The sequence below is a fragment of the Alexandromys fortis genome, unplaced genomic scaffold (assembly GCF_014885135.2).
Source record: "Alexandromys fortis isolate MF-2015 unplaced genomic scaffold, M_Fortis_MF-2015_v1.1 scaffold_1, whole genome shotgun sequence".
NCBI lineage: Eukaryota > Metazoa > Chordata > Mammalia > Rodentia > Cricetidae > Alexandromys > Alexandromys fortis.
In genome coordinates, this window is record NW_026067927.1 from 9,835,756 (window position 1) to 9,853,324 (window position 17,569).

The 17,569-nt window shown below is 37.1% G+C and overlaps 1 protein-coding gene across 2 annotated transcripts in view; it reads right to left on the reverse strand.

Annotated features, from left to right (window-relative positions):
- Cdh11 (cadherin 11) overlaps positions 1–17,569 on the reverse strand; it is a 152,750-nt gene that overhangs the window by 1,472 nt on the left and 133,709 nt on the right. For both annotated transcript variants that reach the window (XM_050144286.1, XM_050144284.1), the window contains 3 exons: positions 15,841–15,974; positions 15,509–15,626; positions 2,004–2,255 (listed from right to left, as the gene is read on the reverse strand). In XM_050144286.1, the coding sequence (XP_050000243.1) occupies positions 2,004–2,255; positions 15,509–15,626; positions 15,841–15,974 (504 nt within the window). The remainder of the gene's footprint in view (positions 1–2,003; positions 2,256–15,508; positions 15,627–15,840; positions 15,975–17,569) is intronic.

Sequence of the window (17,569 nt, forward strand, 5' to 3'; positions counted from 1 at the left end):
CCCGGAGTGTATCATGCCCTGTGACCTGACAGGTTGGAATTATCTTGAATGTTTTACAGATTAGTCCCAGTGCTATTTGACTGTCCTCTTAAGAATCAGTGAGGATTATTGTTTCATTTTTCTACATGCAAATGTGTACATTTTTCTTCATGCCAATGAGTATAGCTGTTTTCCACCCAGATTAGGAATAGAACATTCAGAGAACTCAGAACTTAAACTTTCTGAGATTAAAAAAAAAAAAAAGCCTCCTGTCCAAAGGTTCTACTCTATAATACAGAGTAAACCTTATTATAAAGGATGGGGAAGAAGACAGCTATAAAAATTCTAAGAAAGAAAAATATACTACCTATTTGAACATAAAAACAGTGTCTCTTAAAAGCACAGGTGAAGCCATCCTGTCATTTCTGGGAAAGAAAGGAATTCCATTAGGCTTGGGCACTTGCTTGTGAGAGCAAGCAATCATTTATACAGAGCTCTAGACCCTTCTTAATTCTTTATCTATCGATTCTGTGTCCTCCCCACTCTTATCAGGAAGTTCCAACAATCTTTTGTTGGAAGACTTCTCCCACACTTTCAGCAGGAATGAAAACAAGGTTTGCAGAAGCATTTGGCAAATGGATTGAGGGCTTCTTTGAGTTCACATAGTTCTGGGATTTGAGGATGAGAAACTACACATCACACAGATTTCACAATGTCGCCAGAGCCCCTTGACTTATCTGTAGCATAGCCATCATCCCGAAACACTCCTTTTCACAGTTATTTGTTTGTTTCGTTTAGTGATTTTTTGTTGTTGTTGCTGTTTATTTGTGTTTGTTTTCATTTTTGTCATTCATTTAGGGAACATTTCTTGGTATCCCGTAACAGACATGAGATAGACTTCTGCACCATGACATCATAGCATTTATTACTGTATTTTCATTTATGCGTCTAATTCAGCCCAGTATTAAGTCCTGAAAAAGTCTTTCATCTTGTCTGGAACACCCATACAATCCAGCCTCTTTCCTTAGCTGTTAAACTCTGCTTGCAGAATTTATGCACATTCTCTAGGAATATGTGCCTGGTGTTCATAGGCAATGTTAGGCATTCTCTAACCTACGTCTATAGAACCTCATGTCCCAATCATAAAATCTACAGTGTGCCTCTATTTGACTGTGAATTCTTTCCTCAAGAAGCTATGGATTCATCCAACAGAGAGACTTTGAGCATATATTTTCTATCTCTCATGGTTTCCCATAGGGTCTGAGTCCCAGACAACACTCAGTAACTATTGAACCAACTTCCCTCCCAATTTCCTATGGAAGTGGTCCTATTAATTCTTTCAATGGAAAGCATATAAAATGATGTCCAACTTCCTGGATTTGAAAGTTTTATCATAATATTTATTGGTTCTGAAATGTTAGGGCATGAGCAGCTGATGAGGGCTACCAGGAACAACAGGAGAAACCTGATCACGATGGGCAGAAGGTAGGGATCACCTTAAGCTGAAGAATGTAGATAGCCATTGCAAATAATTAGGGATAATTAGCCGGGTCAGAGCCCAGCTTCTGCTGGCTGAGTTTTCTCTTCTTCCTTCATCAGTGCATCATAGCAACGACTGTTCTTTGTTCCATTTCCCCGAGTCTTTCTCCATCCATTTTTATTATTTATTCATCTATCTGCTTTTTTATTTAGAGAAAGCCTCCCTCACAGAACAGGTTTCTGCCTAAACTCTTTAGCTACAACAACTGTCTCCCATGTCCCTCCATCTTAGAGATGCAATCTGCCCTACAGTTCTGGGACACAAACTAAAATGCTCATCATGACCTTCCTTAGACTCTTTCTGCAAAATGTGTCCGTTTCCATGTTCTACCTATTACGCAATAGGATTCACGAGAGTCGTCACACCTCGTGATTTGTTTTAAACTCTGTGAATGAGCATGGCACAGTCTTTATAGCCATCCTGTACTGGATCCATCATTTGAAGGATCTGCACTGTTTTTACCATATAGCAGGGAAATCCTTACCCAGAAGAATGACAATGCAGGCAAGGATGGCGATGAGGGCACCAGTGCTCAGGCCGGCATTCAGGATGTAGGCCTCAGCATTACAGGACAGCAGTGCCCCATTCACGTCACACCCACACACCTTGATGGTGAGGGTATTGGTGCTACTCATGGGTGGGATGCCACCATCACTGATCACGATGGGCAGGAGGTAGAAGTCCTGCTTCTGTCGACTGAACCCTCCACGTCGGGCATATACCCCTGCAGTGTTATCTGTTTGAAGAAGAGAGACAGGGTGTAATTTCATCATAGAACCATACTAATCACAGTTGCTCGCTGCTTTCTGGTTTTGAAGATATGTTGCGTGTTACCAAAGCAAAAGTTAGAACATTTCTCGCTTGTTAATTCGTCTAGATATTTTCAGGAGCCGCGGATATAGCATGAAAGGATGATGAAATCATCTCCTCATTTTGTAACAAACTAAAGAAATTGACTTTTAGGGTTTGTCCTTTGTTAGTTTGTGTTTGTATTTATTAAGGAAATTCGACATCCTTCCACAGCCAAATCACAACCCACTCATAAACCACAGGAAGGTATCTTTAGGAAAGTGGAAATGCTTGATTAAACTTCCAGCTCGTTCTTGTTTCTTTCAAACTCAAACAAGCCTCAGAAACTAAATCATTAAACATATCACCCAATAACAATTCTTCTCTCTATTACCCACATCACACAGCCCAAAAGTACAAAGAAGAACATTGTGTTTTCTTTACCTAGACTTAATTGTGTTTTTTAGGTTAAGAAATTCTGTTGACCCAAATGAACCAGTTTCAGCCCAACGTCGAGAACTCATTTCTGTTCAAAGTACTCATTGCACCTTTCTTGTGTATTCTTCTAATCCATTCTCATATCAAATAATTATTTTCTATCATGACAGCTAGACTTGTCCTGGCTCAAAAATATATCTCAAAGTCATCTCTTAAGGATGCCTCCTGAATGTCTCTATTACCCCTGTCCATTGTGAATCTTGACACTGTATATTCCTATTTCTCGAGAAGTACATATTCTACACATCCCTCTTGATTTGTTGACATAACCACACTGATCTCAATGAGACTAGGGATTTCAGGAGTCTGGGGGATTTTATCTGATTCATCCCTGGCTCTTTACTGTCTGATGTACAGCAGACATTTAACAAATATTTGTTGAGCAAATACTGGAACTAGGTCCTGGAAAAAGTCTAACCAAATCCAACTATTGGCCCTCATATTTCTCTATGTTTTATAACTGTTATTCCCCAATGTTTCCTCGTCATGCTCGCTCTACAGACAAAAATCCAATAGAGGATATATTCCTATGTGAGGAAAATATTAGTTTGTTTTTAAAAGGAGTAGAAATTTAATGTGATCCATGAAAATTGCGTAAGAACCCGATATGCTGGTATGGCCAATCCCTTTTTAGCTTAAGAAGCAATAATTTATAGCTAAGTGAATGCTCCAGCCAACAGTAAAGTCACCTAGCTGGCAAACTTATATTAGGTTGATAGGATCATAAATCTGTTCCTTTAGTAGGAAAAATTCCAAAAATCTTGAAATAAAATGCTGCATTTAGACAAAAGAAAAATGCAATTTATTTTACTTGGCCTGTTTGGTAGATCTGGTCTCATATAAGGTGGAGCAATCAAGTCTGAGTAGGGATAAAGGTAAGCTTATATTTACTCACTGGCTTTGGTGATCTTTGTGATTATGGTTCCTCAACCTTGCATTGCCAGTCTCAACCAAGCCATGGTAGAACAGCTATGCCTCTCATTTTTTCATTATCTGGCTTTCATGTGATTGATATATTGTGCTTTTATTATTGGAGAAAATTTATATATGCTACATAAAATAGTGAAAAGTAAACTAGCCAAAGAAAAATTAGTCTCCTGATGTTCTTCTGTTCAGGGTTTCACTACTATGCCTTACTTCATAATTAAATGTATGTGCCTAAAGCCGGGCGATGGTGGCGCACGCCTTTAATCCCAGCACTCGGGAGGCAGGGGCAGGCGGATCTCTGTGAGTTCGAGACCAGCCTGGTCTACAAGAGCTAGTGCCAGGACAGGCTCCAAAGCCACAGAGAAACCCTGTCTCGAAAAACCAAAAAAAAAAAAAAAAATGTATGTGCCTATAATAAATTATTTGAAGATATTGTGTCTTTTCTACTTTTTTGTGTCCAAAAATTCAAACTCTTTATTCCATGCTAACTACTGGAAATAGCATTATGGATTTATGAATAAAATAAATATTAAAAATTCCTAAACATAAGCAAATTGATTAAATGTTTTGATCAAATGAAATATAATCTGGGTGAAATCCACAGTGAACCCTGATTTAGCATAACTATGCAGGATCTACTCTGGTACCATGATCTTATGGCTGAAGATAATGTGAACCGAGCAATTTTTTCTTTCTCTTTTCATAAACTTTTTGAAACCATAATTTGAGATCTATTTTTCAACCCGTTATCCATGCAAGCTGGCTTTTTCAGATCACGGCAGTCAGCCGTCTACACAAGAGTGGAAGAAATTCAAACACTGGTGTGTAACCTAGTTCTGTAAACATCAGCAATATGTGAATCCAAATGAGTCATCTTCTGGAAAACCAGCTGTTCTCAGAGACACTGAAATTCTTACAGAAAATCTCCTCAGAATTCCAGGGTGACTGAATCAGGTCCAATCTCTGAGTGACATGGCAGCAGGATATCTGAAACTTCTTTTAAAATTTCTTCTAGTAAAGGATGTTTTTGCAAACAGAGATTAGGATCAGTTCTAGGGGTAGAAAGGAAATGGACTAGCTTGCTCATCTTTAAAACAAGGAAATCTACTCATACCCCACATGAAACATAGAGTAGTTACTGAAACCAAATGGTGTAATATACTCCATTGATTGTCCTCTGGATTGGTTGGTATTCCAGAGGACTCACAGTATCTGCCAACCAAAAAGTTAACACCCAGAACCAAGTCCATCCATGGGCCTTAATGAGGGGTTAAGGTTATAGAAATGAGACTTGTCTACCAATCTGACATAACGCATAAATAATATAAGCTGCTTTAAATCCATTAAATATATTTTCCAAGTCCACATTGTCACACCTCCCACAAAAGTAGGAGGAGCTTTTTCCAGATGAATAGTTCTGAGCACTAGTATCAGACCCTATGATGGTAATTCTTGTGATTCATTCAGAACATGGGCAGAAGCAGTCAATATGGTCAGGGATAAATGAAAATCAGTTCAAAAAGCACTAATGGGAAAAGAAATGAATTAAAAACAATAGCACAACTCCTTTCTGGGAACATGGACTCATTGTAAAAAATGATTATTTCCACTTTTCGTCTAAATTATTCTAAGTAGCTGGCCACTCACGCTGTGTCTTTGAGGGTTCCCTTAGTTTGGATTTATGAAAATAAAGAAGAGGGTAAGTGTGGGCATATTTACAGAGAAGGATAGATTTCAACACGGCAGCTAGGAAGAATCATACAAACTGAATATTGCTTTATTTTAAATGTTCTACTTTGAGACTTCATAGATGCTTTTTCTACCCATGCAAAGTCTTTAAAGAGAAAAACCACTAAGTTTTAAGGATCAAATGGGAGTACTTTACATCTTGAATCTTCTCTGTATGTGTTATTTGATTTAAACAAGAAATTAATATATTTAGATTTAACTTTGCTTTCACAAAAGTGAAAGCTTTTTACACGTTTTACACAAAAGTGCTCCATGTAATGTTGGCCTGTTGATGATGCTAGGAGAATATTAATTCTTTTCTGGAAATTCTACCCTAAAAGTAGGAGACTAATGAGAAAGAGAAACGTGTTGGCAAGGATAGGAATGTGAATTCTTGGAAATGTCACCAAAGCTTCTAAAGCAATTGCCTGCATGGAAGTGTTTCTACTCCATAAGTAAGGCACTAGTTTATGCTTCTGGTCTAGGTTATGTATTTCCCCAGGATAGCAAATGTTTTTCCAGCTCTGATTTTCATCCTGAATCTCAATATTTCCAACTCTGGATGCAGGTAGGTAATCAGTTATCCTTTTTTTTTCCCACTTAGGCAAAACTTTGCAAACGTTGCCATTAATTACTGGTATATGACATGCACAGATTGCAGTGTTTCTATAAATGGAGGAAGTAAATTCAGGTTTCAACGTTTTATGTCTAAAACACGGACTCCTAATTGCATGCTGCTTTTAACTTCCCAGTTTTTCATTTTATACTAACAAAATTCAAAGTTTACTAATGATGATGGTCTCCACGGCACCTGGTTGGGATGCTTATATAAATGTTATGATGATGTAGCCCAATGGGAGATATACAAAATGTGACACTAAAGTGGAAAATTCTGGTGGAGAAATAGCCCTTGATATGTGGCATCACTATATATCAAATCTTCCATTATCCTAAAACATATTGCCAGAAATGGGCATAGTTCCTGCACTTGAAAATGTGATTAAAGGAAGCATGGCAGAAAGGGGCTAGAATATTCTGCTGTGTCCACATTGACATCAGAGGGAAGTTTCTCATTGCCCCTCTTGATTCTCTGCCCTTCTAGTCTCTGCGGGTAAAGAGCTCTCATTTCATGACCAGCTGAAGCACTCTGGCTATTTATAAGTCCCTTTAGAAGCTTTAGTCTGAGCATCTGTTCATGAGACCATTACATATTTGGGAAAGTTTAAAGTAGGCCTTGCTCTTAGGCAGATACTTTCCTTCCTTCTTCCTCAAATTTACCTGTTATACCAATTCATCACACCCCTAGGGACAAAAAAGACAAAAACATTCATCCACTTTAGTAAAAACTCTTCCATATATTAAGGAAGTTCATTTTCAAGTCACTAACAGGAAAATATTTATTTACTTTCTACTAGGCTCCAGCTTCCCAAGGACAGGCAACAGTTCTTACATATGGAGAGGATGCATGTGACCAAACAGTCCTTGAGAAGTTTTCAGCTTTAATAATTTCAGAAATCAGTATAATCTACAATCATATAAACATTATTATAAAGTTTAGCTTTACATAATTAGTTTTACACTTATTTAAGTTTGTAGATTTTTAATAATTTGCTTTAATTTGATGCATTAAGTAGCTTCTTATTGCCCATCTGAGTAACAAATATTCAAAGCTAAAAATAATATTTGCAAGCTCTGTAGTGTTCAATAAATGGATTTAAGCAACTTAGGTTCCACGTGTTCAAAGATGAAGTTATTAGCCATATATATTTTTATTTTCTTGCCTTTTTAGATACACGAGGGTCTCTTTCTCTACCTGTCATTAATTTGTATTTAAACAACCCACTGTTGTTTAAATACAAATTAATATACTGTTTAATACTTGTGGTCTCCACAAAACACAGAGTTCAGGGACTTCGTTTCATTCACTATTTTGTTGGTGTCTGTATGTTTGTAGTATTCTGTGTGTTGGTAGAAGAAATGATTTCATGTGTTTCTACACTATATTGTGAAACGTCATTTTAAGATATGTTGCATTCGTTTATGCTATGAAACATTTGTTTAATGATGTAAAGGTATGTTGCATTCTTTTATGCTGCTTTTTAAAAGGTCTGTGAAACTGTGTTACTTTGCCTATTTAAAATACCTGACTGGTCTAATAAAGAGCTGAAAGGCCAATTCATAGTCAGGAGAAGGATGGTGTGGCTGACAAGCAAAGAGAATAAATAGAAGGAGAAGAGAGGAGTGAAAAAAGAAGGGGAGAAGGACACCATGGGCCAGCCACACAGTCACACAGTCAGACACGGAGTAAGAAGTAAAGAAAGGTACAGAGAATAGAAAAAGGTAAAAACCCAGAGGCAAAAGGTAAAGATGAGACCATTTAAGTTAAGAAAAGGTAGCCAAGCTAAGATTGGGCATTCCCAAGTAAGAATAAGTCTTCATGTATTTATTTGGGAGCTGGGTAGAGGGCCTCCAAAGAACAAAGAGCATAAAGGAAAAAAATCCAACAATGACATGTTTCTTATTTGATTATTTGGTATGTATGGATGTGCCTGTATATGCATATTGTGTGAATCTGTGTATGTATAACTGTAGGTGTGTGCACCTGTGTGTGCATGGCTATAACTGTATGTATCTCTGTGTATATGACTATTGGATGATGTTCTGAAGTGGGTGTAAACTGTGCTGTTGAGTTGTGGGCATGCCTACAGAGACCATTAGAAGACAAAGGTTGTCTTACCCTAACATTTGCCACATTATTCTCTTGATACAGAGTTCCTCACTGAACCCAAAGCACTTTTCTTTTTAGCTAGGATGGCTGACTAACAAGCTCCCATGATCTGACCATCTCAGTAGCCCAACACTGGGGGTACAGGCATATAAAGACATTCCAGGATTCTCTTTTAATGTAAATGCTGAGGATTCAAACTCAGATGCTTTTCTTGCACAGAAAGCCCTCTTACCCACTTCATCATCTTTCCAGCTCCTCTCCATCTACTCCACATACTGATGTAGCTTTTTTTTTTTTTTTTTTTTTTTTTTTTTTTTTTTTTTTTTTTTTTTTTTNTTTTTTTTTTTTTTTTTTTTTTTTTTTTTTTTTTTTTTTTTTTTTTTTTTTTGGTTTTTCGAGACAGGGTTTCTCTGTAGCTTTGGTGCCTGTCCTGGAACTACTCTTGTAGGTAGACCAGGCTGGCCTTGAACTCCCAGAGATCCGCCTGCCTTTGCCTCCCGAGTGCTGGGATTAAAGGAGTGTGACACCACCACCCTGCCTGATGTAGCATTTTGATGGTCATACCATACTTCATACTTTACTGACTCACTAGCACAACACTAATTTCCAATCTATCTCTTTACATTACTTGCTATCAAACCTAATCTAACCTATCCCACCTTTATCTACACTGTACACATGACTCTTTAGTCTTCTTTTCTCTTTTCATTGTGGGACAAGGTCATATTCACTTGCCCAAGATGGCCTAGAACTCACTGTGTAGCCTAGGATGGCTTCACAATCTCCAGACTCCCAAAGACTGGAGTTACAAACATGCAACATTACATATGATTGTTGATAATTATCTTAGCAACTGTTTTGACTATTAATAATATTATTCTTCTACTATTGCTTAAACTGTGATAGAGTCAACCAGGCAATTTTTTTAGCTTCTAATATAGGTAAATTCTGTACCTCATTGCTTCTACATATGACTTCCCAAACAATTTTTCAACGAGAACTAAAGAAACAATTTTCACAATAACATGGAAATAGAAATAGAAACAGAATTCAAGTTTTCTAGTTTTCAGTGTATTTCATTTGTTCACAGCTGATCTATGAATATTATGCAGCTCTATGTCAGTTAAGCCAGTTTCCTTTTATGAAGGTTTTTCAACACCTATGGTAAAAAAAAAAAAAGTGAACTCCATCATAGTTAAAGAATAAGAAGGCATCATGCTCTAGAGAAAAAGAAACAAAGACAAAATCAAACACCAACAACAATTAAAATGCTCTTAAAAACCTAAGGTCCTTGTTGTGGAGGGACAGAAAAGGAATCAAAAGTCCACGCAGAATGTTTGTCTCCCCACAGTGTTGTCAGAAGTCCACATGAACATCCAGCCTTCTACAAATGTACAAAAGCCAAACATAATACTGTGTTTTACCAGTATTTTGCAATGAAGGCAATAGTACAAAGAGGCAAATTCTAAATAAGATGGCCTTTATATTACTAATGTAAAAGATGATTCAGGACTGTGGCGGCTGCAATAACTCCCAGAAGGAAGAAAAAAGTTGTACACTTCTGGGGAAATTATGTTGGAGAATCTACAATATTTAAAAAAATACCAAAGGCAACATGGTAGCAATAATTGCCTGTGTGTAGCTATATGATTCATGCACCCACCTATGAGGTATCAATGTGTGTATTGTATGTTCACTTTGACAGAATATTACTAGTTACAGCTTGTTACATTTCTTATACTAAAGTCTTCTGTGACATCTGTTTAAATTTTTTCCACTCGGAATGGGTGAAAAGTGCATAAAATAATATATTTAAAAAACATTTCATAAACAAACACAAGAATAGAGCCCATGAATAGTGGAATACCAACATTTAGAGACATGTAAGCCACTTAAAGAGTTTAAGCCAGTTAGTTAAGACAGTGACCAGAGGAAGCTTAAAAAGAATATGTCCAAGATATACATTGGTATGTGTGTACATTCAACCACTAAGGAAAACAATACATTGGCAGTGGAGTTAATCAAAGGAATAAGAAGAATAAAAACTCCTAGATTTTTACCACATATAACATAGGAGATTATATATTACTGGTTGTAAATGTTCTTGAACACGGCCAATATAAGTGGTAATTACAAAAAGACCAGAAAATGAATATCCATTGATAAAAGACTGAAATTTAAAGCTGATACACAAAAAAGAAGAAAATATTGATAGGTGAATAACGTTATTGATTTTGGTGAGAAAACCATTGCTAGGGATAATATGAGAGGAAAATGTACTCTGTTTATAATGAAAATGACATAATCAAAATCAAAAAGATGTTGATACATCAGGATGTCTGCGTAGAAAGGTCAGGTTAAAGGTTAACATTGCCAAGAGTTGATATTTAAACTCAACTGTAAAATTGTGAGTTAATTATTTGAGACATGGGAAAAGACTGTGAACAGCCAGTTTCTAAGAATTCAGCAAAGGAGCTGGGGAGACAGCTCGGAGGAGCAACATGTGCTACTCTTGCAGAGAGAGGACAGAAGTTGGTTTCTCAGCACATCAGGAAGCTTTTAACCACCTGTACCTCTAGCGCCAACAGGATACCATATCCCTGGCTTCTGTGGCCTTGGAAGGCAAAATGCACTTTTACATTCATCTACCTGACCCCACCACATACATAAGCAAAAAAAAAAAAAAAAAAAAAAAAAAAAAAAAAAAAAAAAAAAGAGAGAGAAAAAAAAAGAAAAAAGAAAGAAAGAAAATAAACTAAATTTTAAAAGGAGAAAAAAAACAAGAAGTTATGGAAGTTTACATAAAATGCAGATGATAAACGAAATTAGAATTCTGAAATGACATTACTATATTATTTGCCAATTAGAAGGCTAAGATGAAGTTATGTGAGCTTAGTGGGGGTATAAGAATGAAGTGAATTTCCTGAGGCTTTCAGAAATCGGTGAAACACTTCCAGTGAATACTTGGCCTATTAGAGAGAAATCAAAGTACATTATATGAAAAAAATCCATTTGTAATAAAAGGAAAATAGAAAAAGATAACAACAACAAAAAAGCTTTCGGTGTACTGACTCCATTCTAAGAACTCATCCTAAAAGAGCTAATCACGTAATTGGCAAAAGGTGTGTAAAACGAATGAACTTAAAAATAACAGCCAAATCTTGCCCTTTAGTGAAAAGGATCTTAGCTAGAAGACACTAGCATCAGCGTTCTTATGCAGACCAATGCTTATCACATGCTGAGGAGAAAACTGATGCATTGTTTAAGTTGTTTTTCATTAAAAATTAAGAAAAGAAAACAGCTGGAAGGGAATAAAAAACAACAGTGTTTGTTTCTAGGGTATACCATGTTATTTTTTATTATTTTAATCTTATTTCTGCTGCTTGTGTTTTCTAATTTTCCTACAAGGGCTATAAATTAATTATTCAATAGAAAAAGATCATACAATCTTTTGCAAATATATTTTACAACAATTATTATGGCTATGATTGAAATGGGAATCAAAGTCATTTTTCATTTTCTCTTTGTTCATTCCCTGAATCCTCGACTGATCAACAGAACCACAAAATTTTCCTCTCTGTGGAGTGTTCTTATTTGACTATGCAGTAAACAAAGATAGAACAGATTTAACTGAAGGTACTGCACTTTTCTATATGCTTTCCAGCATGCCACAATCACTAAGAAATAACTTCCAAATATACAGACTCAATTTCATGACTGACTGGGAGTATGACCTTGGACAGATCACTGCTTTTGGACAGTTCATGTTCTTCCCTCATTTAAAATTGCATAAAAACACAAAACACATCCTTATGGGCTCCTTGAAGAATTGGGTGACAATGGTCCTGCAAAGACTTTATAAGCCAGTGAGGAACTGGCTAAATGAGAAGGATTATTCGCTGTCATTTTCCACCCTTGAACTTTTCTTATCCATTATTCATTCCTTGTGTTTTCAGAGATGTCCTAAGTCTGGTATTTTCAAAGTAAATGCATCTCAATGGATTCAGGGGACTGGCGCTCTATCTGCCCAAACATTGCCATTCTGATATTAATAGCTCAAGATGGGCTTATATGTTGAAGAGCCACCCAGGGTTCTACTTTCTTTCTACCTACTGATGCGGCTTTGAAGCTGGGACTCTGTGATGAAGTAAGATGGCATAAAATAAAAGGCTGATTTTGTGCTCAGAGGGTTTTCCTTTTATTTGACTAAAGATGCTTAGGATGGCTTTTGACAAACACAATAGCGATTATTTACACGGCATAATGGAAGCAAATACTCAAGGAGAAACCGACTTGATACTTTTCCTCAGCATGATCTACACCATTATCTCCTGTTTTCTATGGAAAATAGTCTCTGCCGAGAAATTTGGTAACTCAGTAGGCTATTAATAGGATGTGGAATGTGATTATTCCTTTTGGATTACTTCAATATGTAATTACTTTTAGGAGCCAGCAGAAAGTAACTCTATTAAATGATAATTATAGGACTGTGTTTGCTTTGAGGTTCTGTAATAGCACTAAACATGGGAGTTTTCATTAACTGTTTGCCATAGTTAATAAAGTCATTTTTCTTAAGAAGTAGCAATTCCCTGCAAAAGTATAGCTCAACAGTAGGATTAGTCTCCTAAAAGAGAAGGTGGGGAAGATGGATTGTGTCGTTGGCTGGCTCATCAGCGGCAATAGAATCTCCATGATATTATAGACGGCATCCACAAAGTACCGTGGTAAAATAAAATACTTAGAAACCTCTCGAGGACAGTATGCCACAGTGCAGTGTTTACAGAGGTTAATGGAGACAAAATATGATTTCACATTAAAAAAAAAAAAACAACTGAGCAGGTGATGAAGATGAAGCTGGCCTGTTCAGCGAAGCCTAGGACAGCCTGCTGTTCACAGGAGGCAAGCTGTAATACAGACCTTGATAGGAAGAGAGCAAAGCATTAGACTTCAAAGGTAATTTGGTGATTATACCAACACACAACACACGGGTCACAGATAAGAGCACAACCAGAGTTTTCTCAACAGCCAATCAAATCTCCTCAGTACTGACAAAGGCAAGTAAAAGTTAAACTAATATTAACATTGCAAAATGTGAAAGAAAAAAAAACCCAAGCTGTCAATCCAAACTAGTACTGGGAACTAACTTGGAAAGGTGGAAACAGCTAACTACTGTAGCAGGATTCCCTTGTGCTAAAATACAGACACACAAATACCTCAGAAAGCCTTCTGGAATCTTTATGCAGACCTTTCTCAACTTAGCTAAGTACACCTTGATTAAGTTCTCACGCGCACTCCTGGTCTCCTATACTGGAGAAACATTACAAAAGAAAGTTACATATTAATCTCTGTACCAACTGAAGGTGTGTGCCCTTGGCTGAAAACTTCTGCCTACCCTAGTTCCTACCCCCACTTGCTCTCTCTCCTCCCTCCCTCTCTCTCTCTGCCTTCCTCCCTCCCTCCTATACTACTGATTGAATATTTGAATTTAGTGGTTCTCGCATACTAAGAAAACATTCTAGCTATCACCTACATCTTGAGCCTTTTTAGTTAACTTTGTTTTTGAGACAGGATCTTGCTAAGTTGTGCAAGCGTTCCTTGAACCCACTCTGTGGGTTTAGGAAGTCCTTGAATTTGCAATCCTCCTGATACATCCTTCAGAGCAGAGTAGATTATGTGCTTGTGTCCCGGGTCTGGTTCAATTATTCCTGAAGGAGCTTACTCCTACACATAAAGCCAACAAGGTGAAGGTTAAGGACAAAATAAAAGGATGAAAAGTAGAGTTGTTGCTATTTTTGAAACGATAAGGGCTATTTTAAAAGTGAGCCCTAGCTTTCCAGTAAGGATGCTTTAAAACACATATCTCTGCAGAGGATTTGCCTTTGAGAAAGCAATGCATTGGGAGAGAAAAGTCCCTGTCACAATACCTTAGGCATTTTCCCTCATAGTCTCATTCTGATATATGCTTAATTTATAAGTTCCATAATTAAATGTCCTAGTCAGTTCAAGAAATATTAAAATATGTCAAATCCCATCCCCTCCAGATCCAATAACATAAAGAATATTGCTCCACTTTATTATCAGCCCACGAAGTTAAAACAGTAACATTAGGCTTGACCATTTGGTTTAAAACTCAACTCTACTTTCTATTTGCATAGTTGACTTTAGGAAAATCATTTAATGGCTTTGTGCTTCACTTTCCTACTTGTCAAATGGAAATGGTAAGAATGACTACTGCTTGTGGTATAATGAAAAGTAAGAGAACAGAGTAGAAGAGGAACCTCAACATGATGCTCAGATCATAACTGCTGGCATGAGGGTATTGATGGCAATCATAAGAGGGATGGGGAAATTACAGTGCTCTTGCATTAATTTGACACTTCTGTCCTTAGTCTTTTTTCAGTCTTGAAGAAGGCAGCAGACTTACATAACGGGGGGCTATTAAAACATCCATGTATTGAAGGCCTACCTGTCTTCCGTTTTGGATGGTTTCATTGGTCTCTGCATTTCATAGGCTGACATTGTTACAGATTTACCTACAGAATTCCCACTGAGAAGAAATGCTCAGAGCATAGTAGTATGGTCTGTTAATCAAAATGATCAACTTCTTACTCTCAACTTCTGCCACTAACTTTGTCTAGGGACTGTGACATGCCAGGTCTCCCCAATCAAAGCATCTCCTGACAACCTGCAAGTCTGTGACCTCTCTGACTGACAGAATGAGAATCAAGAATTGAATACTGTCAATTTTTTTGCAATGAACAAATAGTGCTTCATTTTAACCCCTTCTGGCAATACCACTGTCAGCGCTTTTAGATATGGAGTGTTTGCTCCCAGTGCCATTGCATTGCAACTATGTTTGGAGGGAAAGCCTGTGTGTGAAAGATTATGCTGCCTTACATAGTTGAACTAATCTCTTTTAATGCTTTACTTGATATCAATATTCATAAAGCCATGCTTCCCGGAAGGGTTTATCAATCTTTTTTAAAAATTAGATAAATGGAGTTGTTTGCATATTGACCCTGTAAGCATTCCCGCTTGGTTTTCCTGCTGCTTCATGAATATCAAAGCCAACACACACACACACACACACACACACACACACGCACACACACACACACAGAGGAAAATAAAATTAGACTCACTTATTCATATGTATCAAATGAATCCCTGTGTCAAAACAGAAGTGGCATTATTATTCCTTGTTTCTTCTTCAACAGGAAGGCATTATTAGAGTAGTGAAAATATTTGTGTTGTGTGTTATGGAAAGCCTTTGTTTTCCATTTCTACTTCTTTGAATGCATAGACATTTTAGTACAAACCTCTGTTGTCTCTGACTGTGAAATTTGGGTTGTGAATGATCTCAGGGGGTAGGCTGAAGATGAATCTTGGTCCATTGGCTGTGTCGTCCTGGTCATCCGCACTAACTGTAACTATTGGCTGAAAGAGAAAGGTGGCTCATAAATAAATCATGATGACATCGGCATAGCACTTACGCAAAATTTTCTAACAGGCTAAAACCTCTGATTTTAACATCGCATCAACATAGCATTAATGCACCAAAAAATTTCGGATGAGTACAAACTTTTGACGATCACAAAAACAAGATCTCAAATACATTGCTTCTGGCCAGGAGACAGGGAGCCAGCCTTACTTGGTTGGAGAGTGGCTTGGTTTGATCACTCTCACAGATAAAGCCTTCATAATGGTCAGCAAATTTAGGAGCATTGTCATTGACATCTAGGATCCGGATGGCCACTGGGACTTTGGCTTCCTGATGTCTGTTGTCTGGAAAAAGAGAATTCAGGCAGTAAAAAATTAACAAATAAGAATATATAATGGCCCATGTTAATTCTCAGTGTGAGCAAAAGCTTCTTCCACCTATATATGAATGAGGTTCTAAGAAACATATATCTATGGTTTATCTAGGAAATTACAATTGATGTGTTTTGGAGAGCAATTCAATTTAGAAGGTTGTGATGTAATTAAGTATTTACTGATGGTTTGTACTACTGTGGTAATTTGGAGAAAATTATGAAAAGTAACAAGTATGGTCAAGCTAGAGAAATGATGCCCTTGGGACCTGCTTCATGTCTACCAAGACATGAGCATCTTTGCTCTGTAGCATATTGCTCACTATAGTGCTCTGTATCCTTATAGGTCCTTAGGGATGCAGCAAGGGAACCCTGGGATAAAACTCTGAATCTTTGGGCACAACTAAATTGCTCTTCCCTTTAAATTATTCTCCTGGTACATCTTACAGAGCTGGGAGAAAAAAAAAAACTAACACATGCATTTTTGGCACAAAAGTTATCTCAGATCAGAAGTGTGTGAAATTCTATGGAAGGATTCCTAGAATAAATGTCATGCCTAAACCAGGAAATACTAAATCATTTTCCTACTTTAGCTGAGAATAATTCTAAAGGTTGCTAATAGAACCTGGGACTGCTAGAAAGTAGTTTATTATCATGATTTCCAAAGTGGAATCCCAGGTGTTGCTTCAGACCCATCTGGTCATTTGCTTCTCATAGACATGATTGGACTCTAGTGCAGATCTACTGCATCAGAGGCTCCTAAGATGGGTCCAAGAATCATTGTTATAAAATATCAGCAATAAGATGTGTTGAGAGTGCTTGATAAATGGTCATATTCATGAATTACTGATTAATACCTATGCAAAGTACCTCAAGTTTTGACAGGCTGTTGTTTGAGGTTTAACATGATGATCATAAGTCTTAAACTGATAGAAGATATAAGGCATCTGCGATGGCAATTCTTAGTTGTCAAATTGGCTACGACTGGAGTTAACTAAAGCCCAAATGACTGGCCACACTTGTGTGGATTTTTTTTTTCTTAATTAAATCTTTTGAAGTAGGAAGGCACTTAAGGTGAAATAAAAAATTTTAATCCAGATCTCCTGAGTGGAAAGATCCATCTTTAGTCTAGACACAGATTGCTGGTGGCCTAAATAAAGGGCATGAAAGAAGAAAGTGCTCTTTCTCATTGCCTGCCTGCTACAACCTTTACTGGGAAATTCAACCCTTCACCAGCATTAGAGTCTACATCTTCAGAATTTCAGCATACACTATGCACCAAATGAGACACCCAGCTTTGTTGACCTCACAACTACCGGTTCTTGAGCCTTCCACTCATAAGCAGCTATTGCTGGACTAGTGGGATCACAACCTATAAGTCATCCTAATGAATTCCTTTTCTATATGTATAGAGAGATTAATTCTGTAAGTTCTGTTACTCTAGAGAACCCTAACTAATAAACCATCTTAATGAGTGTGCCCACAAATCTTCCAAAGAAAGGAAAATATTTCTACTGGACTATAATCATTCTACATGGAGAACTAAAAATAAAATTTAAAGACCAAACC